Source organism: Pipistrellus kuhlii, unplaced genomic scaffold (assembly GCF_014108245.1).
Source record: "Pipistrellus kuhlii isolate mPipKuh1 unplaced genomic scaffold, mPipKuh1.p scaffold_m20_p_1, whole genome shotgun sequence".
NCBI lineage: Eukaryota > Metazoa > Chordata > Mammalia > Chiroptera > Vespertilionidae > Pipistrellus > Pipistrellus kuhlii.
In genome coordinates this window covers 61,687,017-61,711,074 of record NW_023425404.1, presented here as the reverse complement: position 1 = coordinate 61,711,074, position 24,058 = coordinate 61,687,017, and the positions used below count along the sequence as shown (strand labels likewise).

Genomic DNA, 24,058 nt, shown 5'->3' with positions numbered 1-24,058 from the left:
TCTGGCTGTGGTGATTAGAGAGTGGGGCCAGCCAGCAGGTGGCACCAGGCCACCAGCCAAGGCGGGTGCCAGCGAGGGCCCTCCAATCACCCCACCTGACAATCACCCTACAGATGGCCCTGATCACCGGCCAGGCTGAGGGACCTTACCCTAAATATTGGGAACAGTCTTTTAGATTTAAAATTAAAACCTGGCAAGGCTACTCTAACACTGAAAAAAAAAACACAAACAAACAAAAAAAAACAGGATGATGAAATGGTGACAGGCATAGGCTCTGGCTGGCACATTTTGTGGTCAGCCCTGATTCTGACACATAACTATTGGACAAAGCCAATTATTTAACTTCTCTCTACATCAGTTTTTCCACCCATAAGATGAGGGAAATGGTACTACTGCCTCAGAAGGATCATGTTATGTACTACTCTTTAAAATCAGGGCAAAAACATGTTGCTGCCCATACAACAGCAAGATACCTTTCACCTGTATGAAAAGTATAATCACTGGTCCATGCAGCATGTCAAATTGTGAGAAGACACAGGCTGGACTGAGGGTCCCCCCATGCACGAATTTCATGCACTGGGCCTCTAATGCTACTATATTACTGTACAATACCTGTTATCAAACTATACTACAAGACCATAGTAATCAAAAGAGCCTGGTACTACAAGCATAAGAATAGGTATACGTGTGGATCAATGGATTAGCACAGAGAGTCCAGAAATCAACCCACATCTATATGGTCAATTAATATTTGACAAAGCAGGCAAGAGAAAGACAGTCTCTTCAGCAAATGGTGTTGGAAAACTGGACAGGTAGCCTAGCCAGTGTGGCTCAGTGGCTGAGTATTGACCTGTAAACCAGGAAGGCTGACTTCTTATCAGGGCACATACCTGGGTTGGGGGCTCAATCCTCTGTAGGGGTTGTGCAGGAGGCTGCCAATCAATAATTCTCTCTTATCATTGATGTTTCTCTCTCTCCCTCTCCCTTCCTCTCTGAGAGTAATAAAAACATTTTTTTAAAGAAAATTGGGTACATGCAAAAACAATGAAACTACAATAGATCACTAGCTTACACCATCCACAGAATAAACTCAAAATAGAAAAAATACTTAAATGTGAGTCACGAAACCATAAAAATCCTAAAAAAAAAAAAAAAAAAAAAAAAAAACATAGGCAGTAAAAGTTCATAGGCAGACATCTCTCATAGCAATATTTTTGCCAATATGTTTCCTAGAGCAAAGGAAACAAAAGAAAAAATTTAACAAATGGGACTACATCAAACTATAAAGTTTCTGTGCGGCAAAAGAAACCATCAACAAAATAAAAGTGAACCCACTGAATGAGAGAACATATGCACTAATGATACATCTGACAAGAGGTTAACCTCCACAATATATAAAGAACCTACACAACTCAACGCCAGGAAGACAAGAAACCCAATTAAAAAGTTGACAAAGGACTTGACTAGACTCTTTTCCAAAGAGGACATACAGATGGCCAATAGGCATGTGAAAAAGTGCTCAACATCACTAGTCATCAGAGAGATGCAAATTAAAACTACAATGAGATATCATCTCACGCCTGCCAGAATGACTACCATCAATAAATCTACAAAAAGTGATGGCAAGGGTGTGGAGAAAGGGAACCTTAGTGCACTATTGGTGGGAATGCAGATTGGTGCAGCCACTATAGGAAACAGTATGGGATTTCCTCAAAAACTTTTAAAATAGAATTGCCACTTGATCTAGCGATCCCACTTCTGGAAATATATCTTAAGAATCTCAAAGCACCAATATGCACCCCTCAGTTCATAGCAGTGTTGTTTACATCAGCCAAGACCTTGAAACAGTTCAAATGCCCATCAGCAGATAATTGGGTTAAAATGCTGTGGTACAGCCCTGGCCAGTATGGCTCAGCTGGTTGGGCATCATCCCGTGCACCAAAAGCCAGCTCAATTCCCGATCAGGGCACATACTTAGGTTGTGGGTTTGATCCCAGGTAGGAGGTATGCAGATCTCTCTCTCTCTCTCTCTCTCTCTCTCTCTCTCTCTCTCTCTCTCTCTCTCCCTTCCTTTCTAAAAATCAATTTAAAATCTTTTTAAAAATTTCAAAACTGTGATACATTTACACAATGAGATACTACACTGACATAAAAGAAGAAGGAAACCTTACCTTTTGAAACAACATGGATAGACCTGGAGACTATTATGCTAAGTGAAATAAGCCAGACAGAGAAAGACAAATACCATATGATCTCACTTATATGTAGAATCTAATGAACAAAATAAGCAAACAAAATAGAACCAGAAGCATGGATGTATGGAACAGACTGATCAGAGGTCAGAGGGAAGTGGGGGAACCTGGATGAACAAAGGTGAAGGGATTAGCCAAAGAGCACATATGCATAAACCATAGACACAGACAACAGTATAGTGATGGCCAGAGAGGAGAGAGATGGGGGCTGGATGGAAGGGGACAAAGTTGGGAGGGAGAACATCTGTAAGTGTCAACAATAAGAAAAAAGAAAAAAAACAAGGGTGCTATTATAATATTCCCTAAGCTCACACATTCTAATTGACTCTGGGGAAAATAAATGATGTAACAGAACACAATGGAGACCAATCTTAGCAGTTACCTTCAGAGGGAGCCCCGACTCTTTTCCCCAGTTTGTAAGGAAACTGGAAGAGGATTTCTACAACTCAGCAGGCAAATAATAAAGTGTTTCATTAGTTTGATCCTTTAGCCAGAACTGACCAACTGGGTCTTCTGCCATGAGCTCTTCACAGTAACTATCCTGACCCCGTGAGACCCAAAACCATTGAGATTATCCTAAGAATAGTTTCAAATCTCTTCTCTCGGGTTGCAAAAGGATTTTCTGTGGATACTGACACCTCTAGATGAAGGTGATTCTCCCTCTCCCCACCAAGTCCCATCCCATTTTCCGGAGTTAAATGTCATCTGCAGGACTTGCTCACTGATGTGGACAGGTGCTGAAGAGAGGAAGATATTTCTCATTATAGATGACCACGGAGTAAGTTTCAGACATCGATGAATGTTGGGTTCAGATACTGTGCAAAGGCTTTCTTCCCTCTCAGTCATTTTATCTCTCAATGTCTTTTCTTGTTTCATTATGCAATTTATTTATTCTGCTCTCACAGAAATTTTCTTTCCTGCTCTGCTAAGTCTATCTGTGCAGCTACCATTTAGCCTTATAATATGGGGATAACACTACATCCCCAAACCTTTGATTGGCTACATCTTCCTCTAAAGCCACCTTTCTTCAGGCTCATTCACTGCCTTAAAAGGTAAGAATATCTTGGAGTTCTGTGGCAGTTCCATCTTTCCTCCTTGCTGTTTGGTCCTTGTCAGTAGGTCCCCTCTTCCTGTAATACAAGTTCTCTGCCCAAAATGTGAAGAATGGATGTGAGTAAAACTATAATCTGATTTCTGTGTCATTTAAACAGACAGTTCAACTGCATTGCTACTGAGGGTTTTATATTTTAATGGAAATTTGAAGCTCAAACTTAATAACTCAGTTTTTTCTCATCTTATTGTATGTATGTATATATTCATTATATGTACATACATATTACTTCTCTATAGATTATTTTCAGTTTTATTTTATTGGGACTGTGATGATGTTGACTATTCTCATGTCTTATTTAAAATTCAGGAAATGGAAATAGATTATATGTGTTCTAAATATTTAAGATTTTTTTTTTCATAAATTAAAAGGAAGTGCTTTGAGTTTATTATCAAGACATAGAAAAAAAATTAAGTTTCTTCATGACCATTTGATAAATGGATGACTGGAGTTAGGTATGTAATTTGAGACCAAAATTAAGCCAAAATAAGATCAAGTATGCTCATTAGGAAAGGTACCTAATGCCTTAGGCAAATCAGTCACTAACAATTTTTAATGATCAGCATTATAGATTTATAGTAGTTTTGTGATCCACTAATGATTCCCATATTTTTTTTAAACATGCTTATACTAGATAACCTTTTGTGTTTGATATAAAATCACAATTAAAAAATATATTGTGCCCTTACTGGTTTGGCTCAGTGGATAGAGAGTAGGCCTGAGAACTAAAAGGTCCCATGTTCAATTCTGGTCAAGGGCATGTACTTGATTACAAGCACATCCCCAGTAGGAGGTATGCAGGAGGCAGCTGATCAATGTTTCTCTCCCATCGATGTTTCTGACTCTCTCTCCCTCTTCCTTCCTCACTATAAAAAATTAATAAAATATATTTTTAAAATAAAAATAAAAAACATATTGCATCAATAATTTCACAGTCTCTGTAAAATGAAAATACTGCTAAGTCTACTTTTTTTTAAAATGAATCAGTGTGACAGTGAAAAGAGATGGGCCATTTCACAGATTAATGGTAACAAAACGTGTTTAATTTTAGAACATACACTTAACTCTACTACATCTAGATTTAGAAATAGGGCAGCAATTAGAATCTTTGACAAAATGAACCATCAAATTCTTAAAATCATTATTCTGATCAGAGACAAAGCTATGGCTTCAGCACACGAACAATTAATGTTGTCAAAGAATTTTTAAAACTAACAATTTACAATCTGAAATAACCTGATTTACTAAATTATTTGGGCTTATTTGTGGGAAGGAATGTTAAGTAAAATGTAGAAAGAATACCAGACTGGAAATCATAAATCCTAGCAGTAGTGCTTACTCTAGCACTTATAGCTATGGGACTCCTCTGTCATTTAACTCCTCTAAGGATCATCACTACACAGATGTAAAATGCCATCATTATTTTGTGAGCTCATACCATCCTAGTTCGCTGAGGTTTCATCAGTGCCATGTTTCTTTCTCTTTGTGTCATATTCTTCTCCCTCTTTCTCTCTCTTTTTTTCTCTCTCTCTCTCTCTCTTCCTACTTCCTATTTTGTTATTGAAAAGAACTAAGGCATCTCAGAGCCATATCTTGTATGTTAATGAATCACAGTAAGAAGAGGGGTGCTCACCCAAGCTTCATGCCTAGAGATCTATAATAATGGCAATGGCATAGGAAAAAAGGTAAAAGAAAATTGCCCTGTTAATATTTATAACTAAATTGGGAAGAAAATCATTAGAGAAATAAATAGAAGAAACTTTAATTGCAACTGGAATAAAATCACACCTAATAAAAACAGTATTACAAATAGGGCTACTAGTACATGCCTTCCCCTCAACCTTTTCTTTAAGATGGTTCTAAAATCTAAGGGCAAGCCAAAACCGGTTTGGTTCAGTGTATAGAGCATCCGCCTGTGGACTCAAAGATCTCAGGTTCGATTCCGGTCAAGGGCATGTACATTGGTTGAGGGCACATCCCCAGTACTGGGTGTGCAGGAGGCAGCTGATCGATGTTTCTCTCTCATCGATATTTCTAACTCTCTATCCCTCTCCCTCTCTGTAAAAAATCAATAAAATATATTTTTTAAAATAAAATAAAAAATAAAAAAATAAAATCTAAGGGCAAGATTAGGAAACACTATTCTCTCAGTTAAATAAAATGAGGATTGGCATATACAAACATTGAATCATTGTGTTGTACATGTGAAACTAATATAATATTATATATCAATTATACCTCAATATAAAAAAAATTTTTTTAAACATTTTAAGTTTGGGATCTATGAACTAGCACGTTAACTTTGTATATTTATTTTTGATAGAAAATTTATCTCCAAAGGCTATAGTTTCATTGCACTGTAACCAGCTTTATATTAATCTAGCAACCTTATGCCAATAGTCTTTTTTTAATGTTTATAAATGCCCTGTTCTTCAAATGCTCTTAGAAACTTTATATTCTAACTAGTTTTCTTATTCTCATGTTAATAAATCTTTTACATGTATTTAAAACACACACACACACAAACACACACGAATCAGCACACTACATATGGACTGGATCTCCCTATCTACAGGAAATTTCCCAAAAGTTGTCATTGTTCAAAAAGAGTAATTCAGAGAACAGAGACAATGTTCCCTAAAGCAAGTATAAAAAAAATTTTTAAAAAGGCACAGAAAATAAATAAGAAAAAAATAATTTAGGAATTCTAAAAAGTTGAGAAATGTGCTGAAAAAAAGAAATCTGTTGGAAATAATAAAGGCAATCTAAAAGAGATATAGATTCAGAAAGAAAATAGAGTAAAATCTTGTGAACATATCCTCACTACTGCCAGAAGAAAAATATGTTGTATCTGAAGGAAAGAGTAAAATATTGATATAAAGATAACGATACTTGTGATTTACCAGGTATTATTCACTGAAACTACTGAAGCCTGAATTGTGTGCTCCATCAAATTCCCTTTGCTCTGATTCAAAACTCAGAAAAATACATCGGGTTCCTAATTTGATTTCTAGGAACCTTGGTATTAGTAAGTGGTTGCCTGGAGTAGTAGACATACCATTTCAGTCATGGGAGTGAGATCTCCCACTACAGGTTAACAAATAGGTTGTTTGGTTTACAAGTCATTCTCACAGATATTTGAATAGTGTGGATTGATTTCCCAATGCCTGATTCCGTAGGGAGACCAAATCAAGCTTCAACGGTAAACCTGCGGAGTTTAACATCTGACCTTTTCTGGTTTGCTCGACCAGAGCAGGTGCCTGACTTCTCACTATTACCATCCCTCTTTGCGTCCTTCTCTTCTCTCTTCCTTTACCATGTTCCAAGACACAAGTATTAGACACAGAGAAATCAAAATACATAGCATCAAGTACAACCACAACTTCACTTATATACTCACAGCTTCATGGCCATTATTTTCCTTTAATTATGTAGTACTTGGAGAGTAGATTTATACAGCATCAAGCACAACCAGCCATTTAATCTAAGTTCTATTCCATTCTGTCTACTACAAAGAGGGAAAGAAAATTTTTCATTGCCTTCCTGCATATTCCCCACTCCGTACAAGTTTATATCCTGGCAGAGATAAGAATGAGGCAAAATAGCCTCTGAGAGTTTCTGAACTGGCAGAATTCTAACAAAACAAATACAGTCAAACCTCAGTTCTCAAACATTTTCCATCTCAAACAATTAGGTTCTAGACCAAGTTACTCAAGGGAAAAAGTGTCAAGAAAAATTTTTTTTCAGTTCTCCAACCAGCAACACTTTTATGTTGATAACTCAGCATGACAAAAAGCAACCCTAAGGCAACAAAGGATAGAATGCTTTTGTTGCTGGTGAAATCGATGATTAGGACAATTTTAAAACATAAAGAGGTCATCAAGCATGTTAATGTTGGCAAGGGTGTGAAAGTGCTCACAAAACAAAAATCACAGGCAATTGTAGAGGTAGAAAAGGCGTTGCTAATTTGGATAAATGAAAAGCAGTTAGCTTGTGATAGCATTTCAGAGGCAATGATATGTGCAAAAGCAAAGATGCTGAAAGATATTCCTGGAACAGTGTTGAAAGTGATTCCTTTAAGGCTAGTAACAAGTGGTTTGACAAATTAAAGAAAATAAGTGTTTATTTATAGATTAAACAGTACATTAAACATTATTCTATATTATAGGACTCTTTTTCACGGCCCACGTAGAAAGAATTCCAATTCAGCCAAGACCGATTTGGCTCAATGGATAAAGGGTCGGCTTGGGGACTGAAGGGTCCCAGGTTCGATTCCGGTCAAGGGCTGTACCTTGATTGCGGGCATATCCCCAGTAAGGGGTGTGCAAGAGGCACCTGATCGATGACTCTCTCTCATCGATGTTTCTAACTCTCAATCTCTCTCCCTTCCTCTCTGTACAAAATCAATAAAATATATTTTAAAAAAAAAAGAAAGAAAGAATTCCAATTCAGGGTTCAGGTTCTGGAGAAGGGCCGCACACAAATGAAAAGAGACTTGAAGAAATTCAACTTGGCGATATGGAGGGGCCAGGCGGAAGTCCAACTCTAGTGAGAGAACTATTCCCTGCTCTGGCCCTGCCATCCCCTTTTATTGCGGCTTTGGGGAAAACATCTTAGGCAACAGAAATTTACATGTAGCCCTTAGGCAGGAAATCACAGAAACTCACAGGACAAACAAGGTAGATTTTGCTTCAGCTAACAATATCTCAACTAAAGATTAGAGCAAATAAGGTTGTTGATCAGCCTTCCTGGCTTCCTGTCAACATCTCTTTTTTAGTGAAACTGATTTGTTTTCCAGCACTATATCAGAAAAGTTAAAACAGGGAATCATTTGTGGGTCAGGAACAGAATAATTCAAATTTACATTATTTCTAATGGGGGAAAAATGATTCAGTTTTCGAACAAATTTCTTCTCCAACAGCCTTCCGGACTGTATTAAGTTCCAGAACTGAGGTTCCACTGAATCCTTTCCCACACCTGTCATTTGCAGTAATTCCTTAATCTTTGGCAAAAGTTCTCTAGGTACAAACTTCTTAGCACAAACATTTTCTATAAACGTCCCGAGAGTGAATATTTTAGGGTTTGCAGAACAAACACAATGACCACTCTGCCATCCTACCACCAAAGTAGCTGCAGACAATACATATGTAAATTAGCAAGGCTGTGTTCCAATAAAACTTTATTTACAAAACAGTCCAACCCCCTGCCACAGAACATACTTTCTCCCTACTTGTCATGTCTCCACATAAGAAAGAAACTTCTCTTCCACTGTCCCGATTTTTACAATCTCTTTCTCTAATTCCTCCTCTCTTACCCCCATGCTAAGTCCTGTTTTGTCCATTCGCTAGGTAAGAATTCTCCAGAAGATGGAAAGCATCAACAGCACCTTGTTGACTGAGTTCATCTTGACAGGAATTCCCTACCCACTCCGGCTAAGGACATTTCTTTTTGTGTTCTTTTTGCTGATCTACACCCTGACTCAGCTGGGGAACCTGCTTATTCTAATCACTGTTTGGGTAGATGTGCAACTCCATGCCCATCCCATGTACATCTTTCTTGGTGTGCTCTCCATCATTGACATGGCCATCTCCACCATCATTGTTCCTCGCTTCATGATGAGCTTCACTGCAGTCCTCACACCCATCTCCTTCGGTGGCTGTGTCACTCAACTCTACTTCTATCACTTCCTGGGCAGCACCCAGTGCTTCCTCTACACCCTGATGGCCTATGACAGGTACCTGGCCATCTGCCGGCCCCTGCACTACCCTGTGCTCATGAATGCTAAGCTGAGTACCTTACTTGTGGCTGGAGCTTGGGTGGCAGGATCCATCCACGGGGCTCTCCAGGCCATCCTAACCTTCCGTCTGCCTTACTGTGGGCCTAACCGGGTAGAGTACTTCTTCTGTGACATCCCTGCAGTTTTGAGGCTGGCCTGTGCTGATACAACCGTCAACAAGCTGGTGACCCTCGTGGACATTGGGGTGGTGGTTGCCAGTTGCTTCTCCCTGATTCTCCTCTCCTACATACGGATCATCCAGGCCATCCTGAGAATCCGAACAGCCGACGGGCGGCGCCGGGCCTTTTCGACCTGTGGAGCCCACGTGACTGTGGTAACCGTGTACTACGTGCCTTGTGCCTTCGTCTACCTGAGGCCTGAAACCAACAGCCCCCTGGGCGGGGCAGCTGCCCTGTTCCCCACAGCCATAACTCCTTTTGTCAACCCCATCATCTACACTCTGCGGAACCAAGAGGTGAAGCTGGCCTTGAAGAGAATGATAGGAGGCTATAGGACTTAAAGTCAGGTCTGAAAGCCTGTCCCCCTCTGGGGAAACCGTCACATTTACAATTTTTTCTAATGTATACATATCAGTAAGTCTTTCTTTTTCTTCTTGCTTTTCCTCTTTAGTGTAACCTGGTGCATGAAATTCACGCACATTAAAAGAGATTAATTAGAGGAAATAATTTAATATCATTATTTGCCTTTTATAATAGAAGTGTCAGGGATGGAAGAAAAGTAGTAAAATGTATATGAAAACCTTCTTCCTGTCAGAGTCTGGGGCACACCACAGGACCCAGAGTCAAGACCACGCATACCCACATACACCTCAAAATCAAGTGAGACCCAGACCCAGCCAGTCCCACTCCTGTCAAGCCCTGCCAGGCATGGGGCGCAGTCTGAGGTCCCCCAGCTTGGTGCCTGGGTTGGGGGCACTGCCTGAAGTCCCCTGTCAATCCCCACAGGGCAGGGGGCATGGCCTCAGGTCCCTGCTGAATGTTCCTTAAGACTCCTATGAGAACTTGGCCTCAGCTGTGGGTGCAGCCATGTTTGTCATGGAGTGATGGTTAATTAGCATATTCCCTCTTTATTAGATAGGATAATATCAATATATCAAGATCAAACACACTTTCTAGCATTCCTTAGAGTTAAAAGCCTCAGCTGCTCCAAGAATAGTGAGATTAAAGCCACTCAGAAGAAGCAAAATCTTGCACACGTAGACATCCAGAGGATTGGCATACCAAAGAAATCCAATAGGCTTTTTAGTCTCTGGGCTGACATTGGTCAAGATCTCATAGAATAGCCTATGCTTCCTTTTTTTTTTTTTTCTTCAAGTTTTTTTAAAATATATTTTTATTGATTTCAGCTAGGAAGAGAGATGGAAAGAGAGAGAGAGAGAGAGAGAGAGAGAGAGAGAGAGAGATCAATGATAAGAGAGAATCATTGATCAGCTGTCTCTTGCATGCCCCATTTTATGAATCAAGCCCACAACAATGGCCAGGGCAAAGAAATTGAGACCTTTTATTATATTTATTTATTTATCATTCAGAATTCCTCTTTTACAATATTATTTGTCTGTTTATAATAGTTGCCTATTTTTTATTGAGTTGTTGACTTTGCCCTATCAATTCATAAAAGATTTTTGTATATTATAAAAAGTCATTGGTGACTATATGAATACAAATATTTTCTTCCAACTGTATCACTTAGTTGTATTTATTCTTTTTATTATAAAATTTTTATTTTTATGCACTAATCTTTTTTTTTTATGGATCTTAGGTTCTTGTCTTCTGCTTAAGAAGTTCACTCCCCACACCAAGATTTTCTAGTATCCTCAATTTTCTTGTAACATTTTGTTGTTGTTGTTGTTCATTTATGTCTTTACTTGAGGTCTGATGCACGAAAATTCATGCAAAAGTAGGCCTTCCTTCCCCTGGCTGCCAGCACTGGCTTCCCTCTGGTACCTGGGACTTGGGCTTCCCTCCTCCAGCTGCCTGTAGGCACCTGGGACCCCAGCTGGCTTCCCTCGGGCTGGCTTCATCAGAAAGGATGTCCCGAAAAATGTCCGGTCTAATTAGCATATTACCCTTTTATTATTATAAATTCCAGGCAAGACAAGGCAATTAGACAAGGCAAGCACTAAAGATCCCAAAGGGAGCTGATGAAAGCTTACTTCCCTTCTGCCTCTGCCATCCCTCAGAACATTGTTAGGGGCTTCATTGTAGGAAACATAAAGCACTCCAGGCTCTGAGGGCAAGTCCAAATCAGCTGGAACAGAGTAGGGCCTCATAGTGGGAATGGAGGGGGGGGAGGGGTGGAACAGAACCACAGGCACCCTTGATGAAGTGATGCGGAGATTATTAATCCAAGCAAATTGTGAAGACTATTTCCGCACACAGACCACCCTCACGTTACTCCAGAGCTAATGCATGGTAGTAACAGTGTTTGTGGCAGGACATCTGGGTAGAGATTACATTGAGTGACTTTGAAGATGATGGGTTGACATCTGTAAAAGTGTCAGGGATGGAAGACTTCCACCCATACTTCACAGATGGACCCAACACCAGCCACCTGTGTCAAGGAACACATTTTCTCTTCTTACAGCTCTTCTAGGTAGCCAGCCCTCAACCTTCAACATCATGTCACAGTAATATTTGTACTTGCCAGAGACCTTTGCTTTGGGTCTGTCAAAATGAAGTTATGGGCCTCAGAGAACCCAGACTGGTCCTTTGGGAGGAGCAAGAAGAGGACCCACATCAGAAGCATATATTCTATGTTAATGTAAGAAAATATTCAAACCCAGAAAATTAAAAGTGAAACTGCCTTATAACTCAGCAATTCCATTTCTGGAATATATCCAAAGAAACCGGAAACACTAATTTGAAAGAATATATTCACCTCTATGTTCATAGTGGTATTATTTATAACAAGAGGCCTGGTGCACGAAATTCATGCACAGGTAGGGTCATTCTGCCACCTGGTTGGTTTGCATATCAGGCTTTTGTTATATAGGATAGCCAAAACTTAGAAGCAGCCCAAGTGCCCATCAGTGGATGAGTGGATAAAAAAAAGCTGTGGTACATTTACACAATGGAATTTACTCAGCCATAAAAAAGAAGGAAATCTTACCTTTTACAGCAGCATGGATAGACCTGGAGAGTATTAAACTAAGTGAAATAAGCTGGTCAAAGGAAGACAAATACCATATGATTTCATTTATATGTGGAATTTTTTTTATATTTTTTATCAATTTTTTACAGAGAAGAAGAGAGAGGGATAGAGAGTTAAAAACATTGATGAGAGAGAATCATCGATCATCTGCCTCTTGCAAACCCCCTACTGGGGATGTGCCCGCAACCAAGGTACATGCCCTTGACCGGAATTGAACCCGGGATCTTTCAGTCCTCAGGCTGATGCTCTATCCATTGAGCCAAACCGGTTTCGGCCTATATGTGGAATTTAATGAACAAAATATACAAACAAAATAAAGACAGACTCATAGATACATAAAACAGATTGACAGCTGTCAGAGACAAGGAGAGTTGGGCGGCTTAGTGAAAAAGGTGAAGGTGTTAAACAAAACAAAATCATAGACTCAGACAATAGTGTGGTGACTACAAGAGGGAAAGTGGGGTGGATGGAGAAAGATAGAAGAGGGTGGTGGGGGCCTTGACCAGAGTACACCAGATGTTAAAGGCCCATTTGCTATACCCATGCACAAAGGCAATGACTCAGCAGTATCAGTATACCCACTGTGCAAGTGCATTCTTATATAGCCCACTTTTTTTGTGTAACACTGATGTCACTAATTGGCAAGAAGCTTCTTTTGTTTGAATTACTATATAAGGTGCTACTGAACAGCCAGTGGCTGGCTGCTATGTTTGCAATAAATCAAATCCTATCTAAATGAGGCTGCTCATGTTTTTTGTGTGTGTTTTTTTTTCAGTTCCCAGCATCCAAGGAGGTCTTGCTCTAGCAGAGAAGCTTGGACCCAACAAGAGTAAAGGGTAGATAAATGGTGATGAGAGGAGACCTGACTTTGGATGCTGAACATACAGATAATATACAGATGATGTATTGTTCACTTGATATATCTATCATTTTATTAATCAACTAGAGGCCCACCGTGCAAAATCAATGAAATCCAGACACCGCCCCCTTCCCCCATGCCGCGGGACCCCAGACTCCCTTCGCCACACCACCACAGGTGGGACCCATCAATGCACCTCCAGGTGACTGGTCATTACCGTGTTATGGCGTTACAGGCCTTTTATAATGTAGATGTCACCCCTCTAAATTGAATTTTAAAAATTTAAGTTTTGAAGAAAAACAAACAAATTTTAATAATTTCATTGACTTGGTCTGGCTAATGTGCTTCATTTGGTTAAGCATTGTCCCATGCACCAAAAGATTGATGGTTCGATTCCCAGTCAAGACATATGCCCAGGTTCCAGGCTTGATACCAGCTGGGTGGCATGCAGGAGACAGCCAATTAATATTTTATCCTCACACTGAAGTTTCTCTCCTCTCTTTCCCTCTCCCTTCCTCTCTCTCTAAAATCAATAAAAACATATTTTGGAGGTTTTTGTTTCTTTTGTTATCCTCACCTGATGATATTTTTCTCTTTTTTTCTTTTTTTTTTTTTGTTTTTTTTGTTTGTTTGTTTTTTTAGAGAGAATGGAAGTGAGAGGGAGAGACAGAGAGAGAAACTTTGATGTGAGGACCTGCAACCAAGGCACATGCCCTGGACAAGAATCAAACCTGGGATCTTTCAGTCTGCAGGCCAACACTCTATCCATTGAGACAAACCAGCTAGGGCAATAAAAACATTTTTTAAATATATGTTTATTGATTCCAGAAAAAAAGGGGGAGGGAGAGAGATAGAAACATCAATTATAAGAGAAACTCCATTGATCAGCTGCCTCCTGCATGCCTCCTACTAGAAATTGAGCCCGCATATGCTCTGATTGAGAATCAAACCATGACCACCTGGTTCATGGGTCTATGTTCAACCAAAGAAGCCATGCTGACTGGGCAATAAAAACCTATTTTTAAAATAATAACAATAATTTCATTGGCTTATACAACTCTAGGATGAGTTTTACTAAATATGCCTTGTTTCTAGAATTTTCAGCTTTAGAGTTGTGCTTATAACATAATTTTATAGGGCTGACTCTTTTTTATCTGTTTATAAATTCTGAATATTTAAATTTTCATGTACGCTCCTTATTATATTTTGTTGTTGCTAATCCTCATCCAAGGATTTTTTTTCTCCATTGATTTTTAGAGAGAGTGAAAGGGAGGGAGGGAAGGAGGACGGAGAGAGAGCAAAACATTGATGTGAGAGAGACATATTGATTGGTTGCTTCCTGCCCTAGGGATCCAACCTGCAATCCAGGTAAGTGCCGTTGGCTGGGACATGAATCAGCGCCCCTTCAGGACAAAGGCCAACGCTCTAGCCACTGATCCATACCAGCCAGGGCTCATGCAAGCTCCTTATGGTAAGTTAGTTCATGAGTGATCTCCACTAAAAAGAATATTTTCATTTAACTCATTGTGATTTACTACATTTAATTTTCCTTTACAATGATTTTGTAATATGGATACATACCATGCCCATAGTAAAAATTAATCTCTTTTAGATCAAAGGCATCATATTCTTTCTTTCTTTTTGTTTATTAAACATATGTTATACTTTTTGTTTCATATTTCTTGGATGTCCTATTCTGGTTTTTTCTCCCAGTCTTTTTTGTTTGCCTTGTGGTTTTTGAGGTTTCTATTGAGATATCCTCAAGCTTAGAGATTTTTTCTTCAGCAGCTTTCAGTCTACTAAAAGGCCATCAAAGGCAGATTTCTTTTGTAGTGTTTTTATCTCTAGCATTTCTTTTTGTGTTTTTCTTAAGATTTTCTTCTCTCTGCTTAAATCACCCATCTGTTCTTGCATGTTGTCTGCTTATCCATTAGAACTCTTAGCATGGTAATCATACTTGTTTTAAATTCCTGGTCTGATCATTTCAACCTCACTCCCATAAATGAGTCTTATTTTGATGCTTGCTTTGTCTCTTCAAAGTGTTTTTCATTTTGTTTTGTTGGGGGAATTTTTTTTTCATTTTTTTTTTATATTGCCTTTTGGTGTGTCTTCTACCTTTATATTGATAATTTAACATGATATGTTTGATAAAAGAACGCCGTTAGTAATAGGGTGGGGGAGGGTAAGCATTCTTTAGTTTTATAATTAGGTCTCAGTCTTTTACTCAGCCTGGACTTTATATGTGCTTCTCAGTCCCCCCTCCCCACCAGGGATGGCTAGAGGGGGCTGGAGTTGAGTATTTTCCTTCTCCCAGTGATGGGGGGAAAGAAGCATTTTGAGAGCTAGCAATCCGAATCTAGATATTGCTACTTGAATTGTCTGGTCCAGCAAGACCTGTTTACTGCCATTTTAGAGGGGCCATAAACCTTCCCCAGATGAAGTAATCAGTGCTGGCACCAGGCCAGGTTTTTGGTTGAGGTCTCAAAGCCCCAGCACATTGTGCTCTTTAAGAACTTGTAAAGGGGACCAGAAGCACCTCATATTTGGGCAGCAAAGGACTGAAAAGGATATAAAAAGGGACAACTTCCTCCATGTTGTGCTCAGGATTTGAAAGATATTTTTCTCTGAGTCTGCTAGTGTATAATGAAGTGCAGCTCCCACTCTCTAAGCATTGCTTGGTTTTCTCCGGTCTCCTGCAACACCAGGTCAGTTAGATTCAGATAATACCCCAGCAGGTTAGGCTCTGATTAAATCATTTCCCCTGAAGGTAAAACCTGTAATGAAGAGAAATCCTCTGGCTTATTTCAAAATGGTTTCATTTGTTCTTCTCTTGCAAACAAGAGAGGTTTTTCCTCACTTTTCCAGACCAGGGTAGAGCTCCTGGAGATAAAACTCACAAAATCCTGGGAGCCTCCCAGGACTAGATCCCCTGGAGTTTTTCTCTCAGATTTGTCCACACTGAGCCTCCAACTAGTGTTCCCCTTCTCCTCTAGTTCAGAGGGTACTGCTTGATGTATCAGTGGGGATTCATCAACTGTAACAAATGCACAGTGGGAATGTTGATAATGGGGGAGCTATGAGTATGGGCAAGACTATATTAGAAATCTCTGCAATGCTCAATGTTGTAAATCTAAAACTATACACCCAAGGCAGTAGTGAAAAAACATATCTTTATAAAGGTTCAATACATTATATTAGAGGTCATGGTGTTACTGTTATACCCACAGCATCTACAAACGAATTTAAAGTACTGTATTCTTTGGGGATGTTTCAGACAGTTGTCTCTTAAAACAAATATGAGATCAGAGGATTCTGCTTATAAATAATGGTTAGTAAAACTTGGAGATGACAAACTTGATAGCAGTTTTCATTTAGGAATGAATATTATTGAAATCCCCTGTGAAATGATTTATAACAGATCTATTGTTGAAGCTATCTTTGGAAATAGTATATCTATAAATAATATTAAAAACGTATTTAAACATGCAATTTGTTGTCCAAAAAATGAGCACATTCATAAGTTAAATGAAGAAATTTGGAAATACTCGATGGAGATTTTCACACCAATTTGAGTGATGATTCCATTCATTTAAATAATGATGCTGAAAAGAAAAATTTTCCTATTGATTTTTTTAATAGTATTATTCCTTTGGGAATGCCATGTCATAAATTAAAATTGAAGTAGGTGCAATCATCATGCTACTGAGAAATCTTAATAGTAAATGGGTTATTTGTAATGATACTAGATTTATTATCAAAAGATTGTGACCAGTCCTAACAAGTTTGGCTCAGTGGATAGAGCATTGATTGGTCTGCAGACTGAAGGATCCCAGTTTCAATTCCGGTCAAGGGCATGTACCTTGGTTGTGGGCACATCCCCAGTGGGGGATGTGCTGGAAGCAGCTGATCGATGTTTCTCTCTCATTGATGTTTCTAACTCTCTATCCCTCTCCCTTTTTCTCTGTAAAAAATCAATAAAATATTTTTTTTTAAATATTGTGACATAACATAATCAAAGCTAAAGTATTAACAGGATCTGTGGAAGGAAAGGTTGTTCTGATCCCAAGAATTGATTTGTCCTCATCTGACACTGGCCTCTGATTTAAATTAATTCAAAGACAGTTTCCCGTGATGCCAGCATTTGTGATGACTATTAATAAATCACAAGGACAAACTCTAGTCATAGTAGGAATATTCCTACCTGAACCCATTTTCGAACATGGCCAGTTATATATTGCTTTCTCTCGAGTTCGAAGAACATGTGACATTAAAGTTGTAAATACTTCATCACAGGGGAAATTAGTCAAGCACTCTGAAAGTGTTTTTACTCTTAATGAGGTACACAGGGAGATATTAGGATAAGTTTAATCAATTTACCAGTCATTGTTTTTATCAATGTTTTTATATCATGTTTTTGTTGTTTTTATATAATGTCTTTGTTGCTGTTATATCATGTTGTTATTGTTTATTTATTAATCAATTTATTATTTTCATATACATTTTACTAATTTTCTTTCATCTCTGACACTTCTATTACAGAGAAAGAGCGAATAGCAATATTAAAATATTTCTTCTAATTCAACTCTGGAATACATCAGTGTACATGAATCCGGGCACGTGACCACTAGTTTACTTATAAAATCACAGAGGCAGAAAAGATATTTGTATAGGAAATGGGCTTATGAAACAAGTTACAGAAGCAAAAGAAAGGCCCTTGGAGCTTAGAAGTGAGGAAGGTCACAGTCAGGCCAGCTGAGGTGGGAAGCAGGGTTGGTAGGGCAAAGGCAAGGACATTCTCCAAGGGGGGAGAGTACTAAGGTTTTAAGGGTGGAGTTTTTAGGGGAAGTTCCAGAAGAATATTTCAGTAGACAATTCAGCAGCTTTCCACATGTGTTCTTTTGTAACCAGACAACTGAGAGGTCCAAACTGCCTGTCACTACTTGAACCAATTAAGCAGAGACAGGGTTAAATCATATGTGAGCGTTTATTCCAATACTGCTGGCAGTATGGGAGAGCAGCAGGTCATCCACAAAAATCTGTTCTCCTCTCCCCATAAACCAGCTGCTTATATTGGGTAGAAGGACAAAGATTATGTGGGAAAGCAGGAATTACAGGCATGGGAAAGTAGGCATGGGATAATCATTACAGGTTATAAGTCATGTGGGTTGGAGGGGGTGGGGGGGGTTTCCGCAGAGCCCCTGGGTGCCTCTGGGCACTCCTGGACCAGATTACAGGTAAGAGGGACTGGAGGTTGTAAAGAGCCCCAAGGTTATAAATCTTTCCATAATGATAGGCAGTTCTCAGGACTGGAGGATGGACTGCATTCTGAGGTTAGCTCCCATGTCCCAGGGTGTACAACTCTCAGCCAGGTGAGAATGTGCTTTCTCTCATCAGAACAGCACCATCCTGGTTAACAGAGCATGATTAATATTTCTTATCATTGTAGCTGGTCCCCAATATTCAATTTCTGCCCCTAACATTTTCAGGGTCTAGGTCTCCATTAAATGACTGCTTGGTCGGTGCCAGGGCGGGGGGTCATTATCCAGTGCAGCGGGTCCTGAGGTCAGCCCTTGTGTCACTGATCTGGTTTTGCTGCTTTTTTGGACCTGGGACTGAAATACAACGAGGCCTAGATGTTAATGCTAAGGAGGAAAGGTCAGGGGGTCCAAACAACACGACCAGCAATATGCTAGGGGAGGAAATGTCACCCTGGGGAGGAGGTCCCATCTACCATTGTCCTTTGCTAGGCACCTGGGGCTTGCCACCTTGGTGACCTTCTGTACCTGGCCCATCCTCTTTGCTCTGCTCATGTCGGTCTAACTGCCTACCACACAAGGACAGCAATACCATGCCTGCCACAGCCCGGCTTTCTGTTCCCATGCTGGGAGAGATAGAATGTTAGCACTTCAACTCTGGAATACACCAAAAAGACAGTGGAGTAAATCTTCTGGTTTCCCTTTGGAAGCTACCAAAGGCTGCCTCCAGAAGGGAAAGGAAAGGAAGAGAAGAACACCCTCCAGCTGCAGAATGATGCTGAATTCGGGTTGACAGCAAGACATTCAGGTAGAAAATATTTACTATGAAGTTGTGAAATATGAGACAGCCTCGTGTACCCATATTTGGATTGGATGCAAAACAAACCAACAAAATTAAGCAAAACAAACCTGAGTCACCAACATAAATGATATTTAAGTACTTTTAAAATATGTGTGAGAAAGGATAAGTATTAAATAAGTATTAAATGCATCACAACTGAACACTTTCCTAGGAGTGGTTCCTGAATGTTAACTCTTTTTACCCGCTTCCTTTTCCAGCTACTTAATAGCCTGCATTGCAGGCTCTCACTCATTAATCATCTTCTTGTGGTAATTTATTATTATAGCCACCAGGTGGAGGTGTCCCACTTACTATCAAAGAAAAGCGAGGTTAAGAAATTTGGAGGGGTGGGGCAGTCAGGTTCTTTACTTGCACTAGTTAACACAAGTAAGTGGGTGCCTTCATACCGGAGAGCAAGAAGAATGTGGAGAGTGAGTCTGAAAGGTCAGGCTGTGGCTGCCTCTTCCTCTCATTGTTTTCTCAGTCTTTTGGTTTCTATGGAGATCTGTGTTTGAGTAGCAACTCTGAATCCATTTATTGCCCCTCAGGTCTTGGGGCTGAGCCCAGAGACTGGTTGCGAAAAACAGCAGGATTTGAAATGGGTGGAAAGAGATTTATTTGGTAAATCTAGATAGCAAGAGATAGTAAGATCTCAGTAAAATGTTTGTTGAATGAATGGGTGGAGGATAAATGTTCCCTAAAATAGGATGGCTTTGACTAATCCTACTTAGTTCTAGCTTGCAGTAAGACAAAGTAGAGACAAAAAAAACTGGTTCTTTTCTGTCATCAAAATCATAAAAATGTGTCTTCATTAACAGGTTGGCTAACTCAAAGATTGATTAGAGTGTTTTATTGCTCTGCTTAAATTAGAGGTTTTTCATATTAGCATTATAATGGCCCTTGTTTTTAAGAGCGTTTGCTTTTCTGTCCTTTGGAGCAGTTCACTCAGCATCGATTCACAGATCGCAGTCGATCTACATATGAACAGCTTGCTACCTGGGGGTGGAATCAAGGCTTCCCTCTTAGTCCCTCCCCCGCCACCCCCACCCTTCCTCCTCACTTTCTCTTCCGTTACCCTGTTTAATTACCACTCTCTGTAATTATCTAATTTGTTTCCTTGCCTTTTTATTGCTTGTCACCTTCCACTGATAACAAGTTCATTACAGCCTTCCTCACAGAGTTTTCTATTCTAAATTTTAGAGTCTAGTGAACTTAAAAAATTGGCCAGGCACTAGGCCAAATGCCTTAACTGAGTTGAGCTAAAACTCTAGCACAATCCTATTAAGTAGATACTATTAATCTTATTTTTATATGAGGAAACAATATATAAATAATTTATATTTTTACAGAAAGAGAGAGAGTTAGAAACATTGATGAGAGAGAAACATCAGTTGCTTCCTGCACACCTCCTACTGGGGATGTGCCTGTAACCAAGGTACTTGTCCTTGACCGGAATCAAACCTGGGACCTTTCAGTCATGAGAAAACCTTTCTAAGACAATTTAAGTAAAACGACTAAAATTATGCAGTCGATAAGTGGTGAAGATGATTTAAACCCAAAAACTCACATCCCAGAATCCACAGTCTTCAGAGTATAGACTTTGTTTTAAGATAAATGTATGAGAGCTTCAGTTCCACAATTCACAGCTACAAGATCCTCATAAAGTACCTCTCTAAGCCTCAACTTTCTAATTGGTAAAATTAGAATAATAATGTCTATCTCACAAGATTACTGTAAGAAAGAATGTAATTAAAGACCTCACATGGTCCTGTCACAAAGAAGTGGCCCATAAAGATTACCTACTTACCTGTTTACCTTCTATATCAAATTAACGCTTCTGTGAAAGAAAAGAGCCACATGCTAACCTGACAAGCTCAGGAGAGGCCTGCGTGGCAGTCTTGCAAACTTAAAGACCTAAAATAACCACAAAAGATGGTTTGAAAATTAAATATCTAACTACAAACAGGTTATAGTGGGTAGTCATGTTCTAGGCCAATATTTTCCCAGACAAAGATCAACTTCGATCTTTTTACTGAGTCCATTTGCCTTTTCGCCCCTAAAATAACATATCTATGAGATGTCTGGGTAACTTACTAGTTTCCTTTTTCTGGAGCCCCTGGGGCACAACCAAATGTGGTGGGCGCCAGGACAGATGCCTCAAATTCCTTCATTATCATGTTAATTGTTCCTGCACTCACCTGAGTACATGTCCATCATTTTACTTTTTATCCAATCCCAGGAGTTTCCCACCACTTTGCTTTCTCCTGCCTCCTTACTCCATCACCAATGAATTTCATGTAACCCGCCTAAGTCCCTCCTTTGATTTCAGTGTATAAATAGAGAAATGTAACCCGCCATTCTTCGGAGCATTATCTCAATCCGTTGAGGTTCTGCTCCCCGCCATATGTCGACAGTCTGGCTCAAATAAACTCACAAAAATTCTTTACAGATTTCAATGGTTTTTTCGTTAACACTTCTTCACATAGAATCTGGTTTTATTCTCTGTGCATTGATGACATCTAGTGCAGTGCTTTATATATAGTAACTAACCATGGACTCTTGTTCAATAGAGGAAGGGAAGGAGGAAGGAAGGGAAGAAGAAAAGAAGGGAGAGAGAGATTTACTGCCTCAGTTAAGTGGATAATCAGTCAAGTCTCCCTTCTTTCCATGAAACTTTATGCATACCTCTATGAATTTTTCTCACACTGTATTTTATATTTGCTCAACATTATCCCTCTTCTCAGGGAGAGGCAGAGTCTATGTCTTACCTTTGTAACCCTAGCATCTCAGTTCCCTTACTATGAGCATCAATGTGATTTTTTTATGTTGAGAAATGTATTTAAAAAATAAATAAGGCATGATTGGCACATTTTCACAATTAAGACCAGTGGGTGCTGGACACTCACAAAAGGGAAAAAAAATATCAAGTTTCAGTCACAGCTCTAAGGCGAACAGATGACGACAGAGACACCGGCGCTGTGCCAGCAGGTGGGCACAGGAGCCCTCACAGCACGGTGGCCTGGACGACAATCTTTGGGTTCTCCATGTCCCTTTTGCTCTGGACCATCCTTCGCTCCAGCATGGCCAGGCTGGGCTTCTGTCCTTCCTCAGCCCGGGCTTTCGCACACTTGGTCAGCTGCAGAACGAGGTGCATGGCTGACACTGTCTTCTCACAGGCCACCTTGAGATTATTGGGGTGATTATGTGTCCGTGCCAGAGAAATGTATTTTTTAATGCTACTTTCCTCCTAAATGCAGGTCCAGTGAGTGAAATATGAAGAGCATTTGATAAATGTTTGTTGAGGCTGTAACAAATTGGAAGATCTAGCTCAGTCCTAAAGTCCAAGGGAAGGAAAGGATTTCTCTGGCCTGGGCTTGGGTTTAAATTCTGAGGGATTCTGCCTTCTGGAGATACAGAACCATGAACTTGTAAGCTGCTTTAGTTTTTGATTGGACTTATTTCTAGAGGTCACAGAGATCATCAGCAGGCCTGAGGGTTGTTTATGGACTGTAATATTTTATTAATTGAATTCAAATTAAGTTCCAATATGCATATTAAATTATAATTACATTAAAGTCTTCAGAAGAAAGGGAGAGACAACAAAAAGAATGTAATCAATTCCACTCTGGCATTTCATTCAATGAGTATAGAGTGAGTCAATTCTCTTGTCCCCTCTCTAATATAAGCACGAGTGTGATTCTACATTGAGAAGTGCATATTTTTTTATTCCACCCACCCTTGGGCCAATTACATCATCTAATAATTAAGCCGAAGAAATGATCATCTATTTTAATACAGTGGCGCCTCACACAACGAACTTAATTCGTTCCAGGAGCAAGTTTGTTATGCGAAAAGTCCGTTATGTGAAACGCGTTTTCCCATAACAATACATGTTAAAAAAAATAATTCGTTCTGTAGCATAAAATATGCTAAGATGACATAAAAAAAGATAAATTTTTTGTTATTATTTTTATTTAGATACATCTAAAAACATAATTTTAAAAAAAAAAAAACACATTTTTTTAATTTTAAGACAGACTAAGTAGAGTCTACCGAATCTTGCACATCTTCATCCATTTTCTGCTTTTTGGCCGATGGTTTCATGAAAAACCTGTCCAAAGTCGTTTGTTTTTCTCTTTTCTCCAACATCTGCCGGAAATAACGGACAAGAGTATCGGAGTAAAGATCGTTGATCCTGTTTGCTTCAGCTGAATCCGGATAGTGGGCATTGGTAAACTCCTGAACTGCTTTCCATTTGACCAGGATGTTCTTGATGTCAGCAGTTGGGATTGGTTGATTGTTTGATTGTTGCTCCTCGTTATCAGATGACACTTCCCTTTGAGCATTGTCCTGTTGCTGGACCAGAAGTGCTTGGAGCTCTTCAGTTGTCAGCTCTTCTTCGTGTTCCTCAATAAGCTCCTCTACATCCTCTTCCTCTACCTCTAATTCCAACCTTTGGGCCACTGTGATGATGTCCTTCACCACTTCTGTGTCATCAACTACTGCTTCTTCCTGGGTCCACGAAGGCACAAGCATCTTCCAAGAAGAAATGAGGGTCCTTTGTGACACTTCTTCCCAGGCCTTCTGTATAAGTCGTATTGCCATAAGGACATCAAATTTCTCCTTCCAAAACTTTCGGACAGTCATATTGTCTCCACCAAACTCGCATTCTTCAAACACCTTATTAAAAAGGGCTCTAGTGTAGAGTTTTTTAAAGTTCGCAATAACTTGCTGATCCATTGGCTGAAGAATGGATGTGGTGTTTGGTGGCAAATACTGCACCTTGATAAAAG

General features: G+C 39.5%; 1 protein-coding gene and 1 long non-coding RNA gene across 2 annotated transcripts; one reads left to right on the top strand and one right to left on the bottom strand.

Annotated features, from left to right (window-relative positions):
• Positions 1-1,186: 1,186 nt before the first annotated feature.
• Positions 1,187-22,475, bottom strand: LOC118724737. The gene is made up of 4 exons (XR_004989689.2): positions 22,219-22,475; positions 6,760-6,765; positions 5,827-5,833; positions 1,187-1,197 (listed from the first exon to the last, which is right to left on the bottom strand). It is a non-coding gene; the product is annotated as an uncharacterized LOC118724737 (long non-coding RNA).
• On the top strand, positions 8,730-9,737 carry LOC118724724 (olfactory receptor 10G3). Its single transcript, XM_036448375.2, has one exon. The coding sequence runs from the start codon at positions 8,730-8,732 to the stop codon at positions 9,657-9,659; it is 930 nt and encodes a 309-aa protein (XP_036304268.1). The 3' UTR covers positions 9,660-9,737.
• Positions 22,476-24,058: the final 1,583 nt, after the last annotated feature.

Coding starts and splice junctions, on each gene's coding strand:
- LOC118724724 (XM_036448375.2), top strand. CDS start 8,730: ATGGAAAGCATCAACAGCACCTTGTTGACTGAGTTCATCTTGACAGGA.